General features: G+C 44.1%; 1 protein-coding gene across 2 annotated transcripts; it reads right to left on the reverse strand.

Annotated features, from left to right (window-relative positions):
- Positions 1–332: 332 nt before the first annotated feature.
- On the reverse strand, positions 333–3,564 carry bloc1s3 (biogenesis of lysosomal organelles complex 1 subunit 3). 2 transcript variants are annotated; one of them, XM_003222846.4, is made up of 2 exons: positions 3,416–3,564; positions 333–1,120 (listed from the first exon to the last, which is right to left on the reverse strand). In XM_003222846.4, the coding sequence occupies exon 2, from the start codon at positions 1,104–1,106 to the stop codon at positions 534–536; it is 573 nt and encodes a 190-aa protein (XP_003222894.1). In that variant the 5' UTR covers positions 1,107–1,120; positions 3,416–3,564; the 3' UTR covers positions 333–533. The 2 variants fall into 2 exon arrangements, with proteins under 2 accessions (XP_003222894.1, XP_062818190.1); XM_062962120.1 differs by lacking the exon at positions 3,416–3,564 and adding an exon at positions 3,231–3,370.
- Between the last annotated feature and the right edge of the window lie 8,616 nt (positions 3,565–12,180).

The following is a 12,180-nucleotide window of genomic DNA, read 5'->3' on the forward strand; positions in this document are numbered from 1 at the left end:
TGTCTGACTCTGGAGGATGGAGCTCATCTCCCTTTCTAAACCAAAGAACTGGCATTGTCCACAGACACCTCCAAGGTCATGTAGGTGGCATGACTGCATGGAGTGCTGTTACTTTCCCGCTGGAGCGGTATCCGCATTTGCATGTTTTCGAACTGCTAGGTTGACAGAAGCTGGGGCTAACAGTGGGAGCTCACCTCACTCCCCGGATTCAAACCACCGACCTTTCGGTCAGCAGGTTCAGCAGCTCAGCGGTTTAACCCACTGCACCACAGAGGGCTGTATACAAAGTAATAAACATCAGTTCAGAAAATGAAACATTTTTTGAAGTGTGATAGTATATATACAGGATCATTTTATTTTGTTTTGTTACTAGAGGAGTCATTGTCATTGCATATGCTGTGATTTAAACACCAGGCAACAGTTTTGCTTTGTGACAGTTTGTGTTTCTTTGTGACAGTTTTGCTTTAAGCTGCACCTTAGAGCCAAGGTGTCATCTTAACATTGCTTCACTTCTTAGACAATCTGAAACCAGATTAGGTTTGTGCTGGAGGCAGCTGTATTTGGATATCTGGCAGCAGGTTGCAGCTGGTGATGATGTCTACCTTGTCAGCCACAGCTTTCAGGTCCTCCAGGACAAGCCGGATGTTGTGTGAGGCATTGATGATGCCGTTTTGTGAGTTACTGAGCTGCCCCGTAATGGCTCCGATCTCCTTGATGGCCGTCTGGTACACCTGCTTGACAGTGCTATTGACGTCGTAGTACAAACGAGCATTACTCTCAATCAGCTTCTGCTGCAGGAGGGTGCTGTAGCGGCCCCGGTGTCGGGAGCGAAGAGCAGGCTTCTCTTCAACGGCAGTGGGAGAGGTCGCATCCTCATTCCTGTAAACCACCAGCGGTGGCAAGTCTGGGCTGATCAAGTGTGCCTCCCTTTTGGACTGGTCAGAACTTCCATCTTCCTCATCTGTTTCAGAGGCTTCCCCAGCAACCTTCACTCCAGAAAGGCTGGGCAACGAACCCTGGGGCACAGAAGACAGGTACACTTCTTCATCTGAATCCGTCTCCGATGCTTCTCCTTGAATTACAGTTTTGTATTTTGAAGTGGTCATTTTTGCACTGACTTCTACAGAAAGAAAATAAAAAAAACTATGCTTGAGAATTTGACAGGGAAGAAGAGATAACCAAGATTACGCTAAATAAGAAACATTTCCATTCTGTAGAAAGAGATTAAAAATTGGAGGGGTGTGTGTGTGTGTGTGTGTGTGTGTGTGTGTGTGTATATATATATATATATATATATATATAGGGTTATGGATGGGAATAGAAACATATTAAAAGCTACTCTGGTTAGGCGACAGATGCAGATATGGCAGTGTCTTCCTATCCTAAAAAAGGTAAAGGGTTAGAGTCCAGCCATGTCTGACTGAGGGTTGGTGCTCATCTCCATTTTTAAGCCGAAGAGCCGGCATTGTCCGTAGACACCTCCAAGGTCATATGGCTGGCATGACTGCATGGAGCACCGTTACCTTCCCGCCAGAGCGGTACCTATTGATCTACTCACATTTGCATGTTTTCGAACTGCTAGGTTGGCAGGAGCTTGAGCTAACAGCGGGCGCTCATAGAATCATAGAATAGTAGAGTTGGAAGAGACCTCATGGGCCATCTTGTCCAACCCCCTGCCAAGAAGCAGCTCCCGGGATTTGAACCTGGGACCTTTCGACCTGCAAGTTCAGCAGCTCAGCGCTTTAACGTACTTCGCCACTGGGGCTCCTGTCCTACATCTTCTATATATAAAAGTTAATGCATGTCTGTTTGTTCATGTTTGTTTGTACCACAAATGCTGCTGCTGGGTGAAGTGGCCCTCTGATGTCACTTGATTGGCTGTTCCTAGGTGAAGTGGCCCTATTTGATGTCATTGGAAAATAAAGGTGACGTATATGAAAGGATGGAATCATAGAATCCTAGAGTTGGAAGAGACCTCATGGGCCATCCAGTCCAACCCCCTGCCAAGAAGCAGGAAACCGCATTCAAAGCACCCCCGACAGATGGCCATCCAGCCTCTGCTTAAAAGCCTCCAAAGGAGCCTCCACCACACTCCGGAGCAGAACTCCACTGCCGAACAGCCCTCACAGTGAGGAAGTTCTTCCTGATGTTCAGGTGGAATCTCCTTTCCTGTAGTTTGAAGCCGTTGTTCCGCGTTCTAGTCTGCAGGGCAGCAGAAAACAAGCTCCCTCCCTCCTCCCTATGACTTCCCCTCACATATTTATACATGACTATCATGTCTCCTCTTAGCCTTCTCTTCTGCAGGCTAAACATGCCCAGTTCTTTAAGCTGCTCCTCATAGGGCTTGTTCTCCAGACCCTTGATCATTTTAGTTGCCCTCCTCTGAACGCTTTCCAGCTTGTCAACATCTCCCTTCAACTGCGGTGCCCAAAATTGGACACAGTATTCCAGGTGTGGTCTGACCAAGGCAGAATAGAGGGGGAGCAGGACTTCACTGGATCTAGACCAATGACCTTTTGCACTTGGTGTGTCAAAATTCACCAAAAAACCTAGCATGACTTGGGTGGTGTGTCATTTCGAGAAAAAACCATAATTTTGCAATATGTATAGTTTAAATAACAAAAATATATAATTGTAATATATAACTGTATTCAATAAATCAAAAACTATTTACTACCATTATTTCCATGTACAACAATCTATGGTACCTCTTGCAGTTTCCATGCTGATGTCTCTCTATTCTAGTTTCACTGTAGTCATGAATAATGAATAATATAATAATAATATAATAGTAATAATATGATAATATACTACAATAATAGAATAATAATAGAACATATATGTGTTTGTGTGTGTAATGTGCATAATTCCCATGGAGTAAACAACAAAACCACTGGACCAAATCACATCAAATTTGGCCACAAAAGACATAGTCATCCAATCAATCTGCATGCGGCAGCGTGTCAGCAAAAATGGCTAGGCGTGTCAGTGCTGACACGCTTGTCATAGGTTGGCCATCACTGATCTAGACGCTATGCCCCTATTTATGCAGGCCAAAAAGGAAGGAAAGAGCCACAAAGAGAGCCAAGGAGGCAGCCAGGCTCTGATGCTGCAAGGCTAGTCAATGCTAATTAAGGTGGCCAATTGCAACATTCACACTTGCCTCCAACAGACAAGAGTTTTTTCTCCCACCCTGGACATTATTCCACAGATATATAAACCCCACTTGCCTAGTTTCCAACAGACCTCACAACCTCTGAGGATGCCTGCCATAGATGTGGGTGAAACGTCAGGAGAGAATGCTTCTGGAACATGATAATACAGCCCGGAAAACTCACAGCAACCTAGTGATACAATGATAATAACAACAATACTGCAATAAGAGTCATCTGCAAATTATGAGCAACCAACTCACCAGTATTTAGCGTAACACTGGCCAGGAAGCAATACTTCCGCCTTTTCTGGTCATGTGACTAACAAATGCTCATGCGGTGAACGACGCATGCTCCATTTGAACGACCTTTGTGTTTCAATAGCGCTTGCGTGTTAAGAACAGAGCTTTGGCTGTGGCTGCGGTGACGCATGCGTGGTGCGGGCAGAGCTATGCCTGTGAAGACTGGATTTACGTAGGATTGTACTAACATCCACTTAGTGTAATATAGCTGTCGTCTGCCACCTAGTGTTCAGAACATGCATTTGCACTACAGTTGGCCACCCACATTCATTGATTCTGCATCCACATATCCAACCATCCATGACTTGGAAATTCATGCATCTTTTTGGTAGATCTTCAGTATTGATGGAATGGTTATTCCTTGTGCCCCTGACTGTTATTTGTGAAACTAAGGTTGGATCTACACTTATGCATTAAACTGTAATATATGTTCAGTATAGACCCATATAATGCAGTTCAGTGCAGTTTTATTTATTTATTTATTTATTTCAATTATTTATACCCCGCCCTTCTCACCCGAGGGGACTCAGGGCGGCTTACAAGTGGCAATTGATGCCGTTACACTGATATAAAATAAACTAAAATGATTAAAACAGTTAAAACAATCATAAAATAGTCATAAAATAGTCATAAAATACAATATACAAAGTTTAAAACAATGCAAAGTGCTTATGCCATTCATCCACCAGACGTTATACAAGAGCCGTAATTCAGACCGAGTCGAAGCCAACACATGCTTATTCTTCAAATGCCTGCGTACATAGCCAGGTCTTCAGTTTTTTTCTGAACCCCAAAAGGGATGGGGCCTGCCGAATGTCACTGGGGAGGGAGTTCCACAGCCGGGGAGCCACCACCGAGAAGGCCCTGTTAATCAGTTAATCTGCATTTTGTGGTCCTAATCTACACTGAGCATACACAATGCAGCTTCAAACTGCATTATATGACAGTGTAGCTCAACCACAGTTCAACGTCTACAGTGCCCAAATAATGCAGATCAAACTGCATTATTTGGTAGTGCAGAGCCACCCAAAGTTGTTTGCACTTAACTTGCAGGGAGGAGGAGAGATCTTTCCTGGGAAGCTCCATAAAGCAAAGCCCTCTTAGTTGGAGATCCACGAGGGTTGGATATAATATGAGGTCTGGGAATATCTCTTGCTTCCTTTTAAGAAGTGATTAGAGCAAGGGTTCTCAAACGTTTTTAGCCACGGAGCTCTTTTTGAAGCAAAAGTATCTTGCGAAGCCTCAAGAAATGTTCCCAAGATCCGTGTCCCTCCTGGCTGGTGAAGAGGTGCCTGGAAGGTCTACTCGATCCATTGAGTAATATCATCAATGGCTCTCTTGAACAGGAGGTCTTCCCGGACAACCTAAAAGAGGCAAGGGTTCGTCCCTTGCTAAAGAAGCCTAGCTTGGATCCCATGACCCTTGCCAACTATCGTCCTGTCTCCAACCTCCCATTCTTGGGTAAGATGATAGAGCGGGCTGTGCTGGGACAATTGCAACAATTTCTGGATGATACAGCTGGCCTGGACCCTTTCCAGTCAGGCTTCCGCCCTGGCCATGGGACGGAGACAGTCCTGGTTGCCATCACAGATGAACTTCGTCGCCAGTCTGATAGCGGCGGATCAGCACTACTGGTACTTCTCGACCTTACTGCAGCGTTTGACACCGTTGATTACGATCTAATGATTCACCGTCTCGCCATGTCTGGAGTTCGCGGTCAGGCCCTCAATTGGTTCAACTCATTTCTGCGAAACCGGAGCCAATGCGTGGAGTATATGGATCAAGTCTCCGACAGATCTCCCCTGCTATGTGGGGTACCCCAAGGTGCAATTCTCTCCCCTCTTTTCTCCAACATCTACGTTAGACCCCTTGCTAGTTTGGTTCGGAGTTTCGGCCTAGACTGCTATCAATATGCGGACGACACCCAACTCCTTCTGCGCTTGGAGCCTGGAGCAACATCAATACCAGACAATTTCACCTTATGTCTGGAGGCTCTGTCGAACTGGCTACGTGCTAGTAGACTGAAGGTGAACCCGGCGAAGACTGAGATTCTCTGGCATGGCCGCTCGACTGGTCTGACCCATTTGCTACCCACCTTCGATGGTGCTGCCCTATCTCCTTCGCCTACCATTAAGAGCCTGTGCTGCAGCATCTGCATTGGCTTCCAACTGATTACCGTGGTCTATATAAGATGCTAGTTCTGACCTTTAAAATTCTTTACGGCCAGGGCCCATCGTACCTTAGGGACCGTCTCTCCTTCTCCCATCATTGGAGGTCGCAATGACCATCCCAACGCGACTTACTTTATATACCGGGTCCTAGAGAAGTGCACTTGGAGAGGACCAGACGCAGAGCTTTTTCTATTTCTGCCCCTGCCTTATGGAATGCCTTGCCGCCCTATATGAGAGCCATGCGTGAGTTAGGGCCTTTTACCCTAGCACTCAAGACCTGGCTCTTTACTAGAGCTTTTAATCTATGTTAATTTTATCAATATTTGTATGTATGTATTTTTATCCTTTACAATTTTATCTTGTAAATCGCCTAGAGCATCGTGGATGGAGGGCGATTAATAAGTAATTAAATGATGATGATGATGATGATGATGATATATAATGGGAATTGCAACCCAGGAGCACTTCTGGTACTGAGGTTGGGAAAAGCTTAAAGGGACGTAATGTTTTAGAATCCATATGCTTTGTATCTAAATTCAGACCCCTCTCTTCTGACTAAACAGAACAAACTACAACTTTCCAGATGCTACTGTATCACAACTCACATTAGCTCAAGTAATGATGTCTAATGAGTAGGAGTACAGGTGTTGTAGTCCAGTATCTAGAGAGCCACATAAAATGAGACAAAAGGCCGGATTTGGCCTACGGATCTTGAGCTTGTTGCATGTGCTCTGGAGATAGTAGAAATATAGATTGAAAGGGGGCTGAACTATAGTTTGAAAAAAACATGAACCAATTTTTACTATATATATCTTATTTGTAGTGCAAAAACCCCATGAAAGAACAATACAATATTTAAAATATATAACAATTTCAAAGAACATAAACTTACCAGTATTTCAGTGAGAAGGTGGGCCTGCTTTGATTGATGAGATAGTTGGGTTAATTGAGATTGTTGTTGTGTGCTTTCAAAAATAAAGAGCTCTTTAAATCTTTAAATATGTTGAAACTTGGAACCTTCTTCCCATGACAACCATCACTATGATCCCTTGTTGAGTTTGCTCCGGAAGGAGTGTCCAGAAAGGTAGGTTGCCTTTGTACAGGTGAGTCCTACTTGGGCGTCACAGCTGATATTTATGTCTCGTCTTAAAACACTATTTATATTGCAGTTTATTTTTATTTTTTTTATTTACAGTATTTATATTCCGCCCTTCTCACCCCAAGGGGACTCAAGGCAGATCACACTGCACAGGGACATTCAATGCCATAACATAGAACAGAGACAGAAACAAACACAGGCTGGCCTCGAACTCATGACCTTTTGGTCAGAGTGATTCGTTGCAGCTGGCTGTTAACTAGCCTGCGCCACAGCCGGGCCAGTTGAAAAGTAAGCTCCCAGGGCTGTTATAGAAAACAAGATTCAACACAAATTAAGGATAAACCTTGTTAAACTCTCCTCCCTGAAGGTATCTAATCCCCCTTTTTTAAAACTAATGGCCATGACTACTTATTTTGGCAATGAATACTACTAGGTAATTCTGCCCTGGGTAAAGAAAGGCAATCTCAAAACCTCCTGCCAATCAGTTTTCTTGGACAATTGATCCAGAAATGTTTGCGAAACAAGGGTGATGAAAACACCTCTGCCTTATTTGGCCTCACCTTTCGAGTGGAAACTTTCCAAGGCTCATGAGTCAACATTTTTGCTCTTGCAATCTGGCTCCATCCCATTCTGTCAAGCTGCCAGGCAACCGGTTATAATCTAATTTGTTTTAGCCTATCCTCCGACATTTCAGAAATGGAAACTGGGACGATCCATATGTGGATCAATATAGGTAATATTATTAATGTGGAAAAACATACTAGTAGCTACCGTGTTTCCCCAAAAATAAGACAGTGTCTTATATTAATTTTAGCTCCCAAAGATGTGCTAGGTCTTATTTTCAGGGGATGTCTTATTTTTCTATGAAGAAGAATTCACATTTATTGTTGAACAAAAATGAACATTTATTATCACAAACCAACATAACCAGACAAACTGTGAATCCTATCAAGAATTTCTTGTTACTACCATTATTTCCATGTACAACTGGTATGTACATTTACCAATTCTGCATGCTCTGGTGTTCTGTTTGGCAGGTGCTGGGCATGCTTCCAAACAAAAATTTTGCTAGGGCTTACTTTTGGGGGAGGCCTTATATTTAGCAATTCAGCAAAACTTCTACTAGGTCTTATTTTTTGGGGATGTCTTATTTTCGGGGAAACAGGGTAGGAGAGGTTGCTTTTGCCTGAGCCTGTTGGGAAAGGGAAGATAGCAATTGCTCCTCTTCTGCTGAGTTAAGGGAGTGCAAATTCTTTTTGACATTTGAACTCAGTTTGCTGCAATTGAAGTGAGCTGGGGACAAAGAGGAAGAGTGAGAGGAGGAGAGAGAAAAAGAGCTGGAACAACAAATAATGTCCTTCGCAAATCGGGAAAGTTAGAGGGTGCGTTTTTGTCTTGTTTGACCAGACATGGAAGGATGTTGTCGAGACCGCGATTTAGCAGGGATCTGCCCTGTGAGGGAGATCCGACCGCTCCTTCTATGAGAGAACGAACCTTGGCGAGCCGTTAGGGAAGGAGAAAATAACCCGGAATATAAATTTACCTGAGACCGAAAGGAAAAGCTCTGCCAAGTTGAAAGAAAAACTGCCAAAGTGTTTATTAAAGCGATTCAGCTGAAAAGGACATCATGCAGTGATAGATCGACATGCAAGATGTAACGATACATTGAAAATAAAGCCATTTTATACATTTCTAAGTTTGAAGTCTGCTTGAATCTCCCGCCCTGTCCCTCTGCCCAATCTGGCTTCTGATAGGTCGAGGGCGCCGCACTAGGCGGGAGCTTGGTTCTCTGCCCCGTGCCTCGGCCAATGAGGAACAACCTTCGCCTCTGCCAGGGCCAATCAGGTTGGGGAAGGCGAGAGTCAGCTAGACAATGGGTTCTGGTGAATGAATCATTTGGAGTTATCTTATGCAAAGTGATTACCCGAGGCTAGCGCCTTCCAAGATAATCTTAAGATTATTGCTGTTTTTGAATAGGGTCATTTGGGATGTCCGGGGTCCTTTACGCACGTACACAGTTCATGAACACCTTAAGGTGTGGCGGAGATGTCAGTTAATATTGACACTATGGGATTATGGTGGCAGGACCAGCGGGAAGTCTTCCTTTGGCTCCCCAGGGGTCCAGGATGGGATTGTGATCAACATTACCATATGAGACTTTATCACCCCGGACTGCTCCGATCTAGGGGGGTCAATCTCTGGCTATGGGCCATGCAGATGCAACATAGATTAAATCTTTATGGTGACAGTTTACCTTCTTATATGTGTGAAGCCCAGAATCTAGGGTGAGGGAAGGCAGGAATTTCCGGGGTTAGCTAGAGTTCAGACTATGCCTTCATTAATTAAAACATACTAGGGAATATAGAGAATCATATCTTATCAATTTCCACCCAAAATTACCAAAAAAGGTACTAAATATTAACATTTATAGCTTATTTTCTATTCCTGCGCTATTAGCGCAAAACGGGAGGCTATTTAGGCAAGGAACGCAGTTTGACAATCAGCTGATGATCAGAGAAAGAATAGTCAAAAATGATCTCTGTTGGTTGTATTTTAAAGATTAGGCGATTTTAGTTATAAATATGAATTGGGGTGATTCTTGGTGCAAAATTGAGTGAGTTATGAATGGAAATGCATGCTGGGGGTGGGCGATTCAGCAATTCAGCCATATCGCGGTTTTTCTGAGAACAGGGAGGAAATTCAGATTCCCTCCGGTTTAAAAAACCCAGGTTTTTCTGTAATATAATATATATATAAGGGAAATATATGAGTTTGGGGGTCTTCCAGGGAACCCACAGACCAAGTTACATCTGGCTAAACAGTTAATAAAGAATTGATTCCAATATTTCATAAACATATAAGCATACAATTCATGAAAAGTCCATAAGCAGCTCAGGTTGATTTCTGTCCTTGGGAGTGAGGAATCCTGTCCATTCATAAAAATGAATGAATGAACCGAAGAAGTCCGTCCAGGAGTCCTTGCCATTATGGGGATCGCAGCTGGTCCTTGAAGAAACTACATTTCTCTCCCAGGTAATGGCAGCCCCCTACCAGTAGCCCTGGGAGAAACTTGTGTCCCCGAAAAGGCATCCTGCCAGCCGCAGGAGCCGAGAAGCGGCGCGGGGCTGCAAAGAGCAATTGGAACCGGCTTTTTTGACAGTCAGCTGTTTAGAAGTTTTAGAAAGGACCAATCCAGGCGCTGTTGGTTGTCCCGGGACCAGGAGTCTTTAAAAGTGTTAAATATAAAAGATAGGCACGCTTGGAATATTTTTGAGAAAGTTATGGGTCAAATTGTTCCGTCCCCTATGTTACTCAATGGCAGGGAGAGCGTGGAAGGCTTCCCGCCAGGGTTGGAACGGCGGCTGGGTTAGTGGAAGAAAGGAGAGAAGTTTTCCATGCAGGAGTCAGAGAAAGGGATACAAAGTAACCACTGGAGAGAGTTTCAAGATAAAAGGAGATACTTTTATTGGGGGATTAGTTACAATGTTAGGGTTTGGGGGGGGGGGGAAGTGATAAAAGAAATCAATAATAATTCGTTGTGGTCCGCGCACTGTCCCGCTCCGTTGGTGATCCGGATTTGTGGAACTCCCCGCAGCAGGTCAGATGAATTTAAAAGCGGGGTCTCTGCTATCAAGGAGACTATCAATTAAGGCAGCCAGAGGGGAGCGAAGAAGCTGTGAGTTTTCCAGGCTGTATGGCTATGTTTCAGAAGCATTCTCTCCTGAATTTTCACCCACATCTATGGTAAGCACCACAGAGGTTGTGAGGTCTAGGCCAGTGGAGTTTATATATCTGTCAAATGTCCAGGGTGGGAAAAACCTCTTGTCTGTTTGAGGCAAGTGTGAATATTGCAGTTCGCCACTTTGATTAGCATTGAATGGCCTTTCAGCTTCAAAGCCTGGCTGCTTCATGCCTGGGGAAATCATTTGTTGGGAGGTGTTAGCTGGCCCTGATTGTTTCATGCTTGGAATTCCCCTGTTTTCTGAGCTAACACCTAACAAAGGATTCCCCCAGGCAGGAAGCAGCCAGGCTTATAGAATCATAGAATAGTAGAGTTGGAAGAGACCTCATGGGCCCTTTGGGGAGATGGGGCGGGGTATAAAAATAAGATGATGATGATGATGATGATGATTAGCTATCCTTCATAATATTACATAAGGAGGAGGGGATTCATATTTATTCTGGAATCCAGGAGTCATTTGTCTTTAAACAAAGTGTGGAAATCTGTTTCCTAAGTGATGTTGGTTGATTCTTCCCCAAGTGTATTGGAAATTGCAATTTATGTCAATAAGTGATATTTGCTTTGGCAGGATGAGCAAACAGAGAAACGGTTACTTTAAAGCCTGTGGTTGTAATGGCAAATAAAGTGCAGAACAAGAGAGTCAAAACTAGCCAGCTTATGTAAGCGGAGAAAAAAATCCCCCTGATTTCCACATTTCGCAATTCAAGGAGGAAGAACAACATGCCCAGCCGTTTGTTTTTCTGAATTCCTCCAGCAGGAACTGGGCTTCTTCTTGGATCCGTTCCGCAAGAGGTCTTTTCCCCATCCCGAAATTCCTCAAGGTGCGGCTTCCAACATTCCCCATTAGCGAATGCAATCCCTGAAAAGGCAACACCCCAAACTCATAGTTAAGGGGGAGGAAGAAGAAGAAAAGGCAGAAGAACAAGGCCATAATCTTACAAATTCCATCCTTCCAGACTGGTCCATGGAAAATACTTTAGGGTGCTTTAGGGTCACCATAAGTCACACAACAACCACACCAACAGCAAACCATTATGCCTAAATCCTATTGTCAGTCCTAACTAGAAGGGAGCCATTAAATTAATTGGATTTACTTATGTATCAACACGTTGTTCAACAGTAGAGTCAATGGATTACCTTGAGTTGGGGCAAACCAATAGGATTCCAGTTGTGCCATTGCACATGCTTGCATGGCATATACCTATTTTTCAGTACCTTCCATTAACCATTTTATTGACTGGGGTTGCAAAGACAGCCCTTATACAATATAACAAGACCCCTGTAACTACGGGGGATACATTCCCAAACTTATCCATGGTTCTCTGAACTCTGGATATGACCAAACACCAATAAATTAATGTCCAGTCCCAGCCATGCCATGAAGTTGTGCTAGAGAATGCAGAGACTCCTAAAGATGAAACCTCTCCAGAAATTTGCTTGGTCCTCCAGTGTGACTTTACAGTAACTTCTGGGGGAAGCATGCGAGATCCTACTAGACCATAGAATCGTAGAGTTGGAAGAGACCTCACGGGCCATCCAGTCTAACCCCTTGCAAGAAGCAGAAAAATCTCATTCAGAGCACCCCTGGCAGGTGGCCATCCAGCCTCTGCTTAAAAGCCTCCAAAGAAGGAGCCTCCACCACAGTCCGAGACAGAGAGTTCCACTGCCGAACAGTCCTCACAGTGAGGAAGTTCTTCCTGATGTTCATCTCCTT

This window comes from Anolis carolinensis, unplaced genomic scaffold (genome assembly GCF_035594765.1).
Source record: "Anolis carolinensis isolate JA03-04 unplaced genomic scaffold, rAnoCar3.1.pri scaffold_10, whole genome shotgun sequence".
NCBI lineage: Eukaryota > Metazoa > Chordata > Lepidosauria > Squamata > Dactyloidae > Anolis > Anolis carolinensis.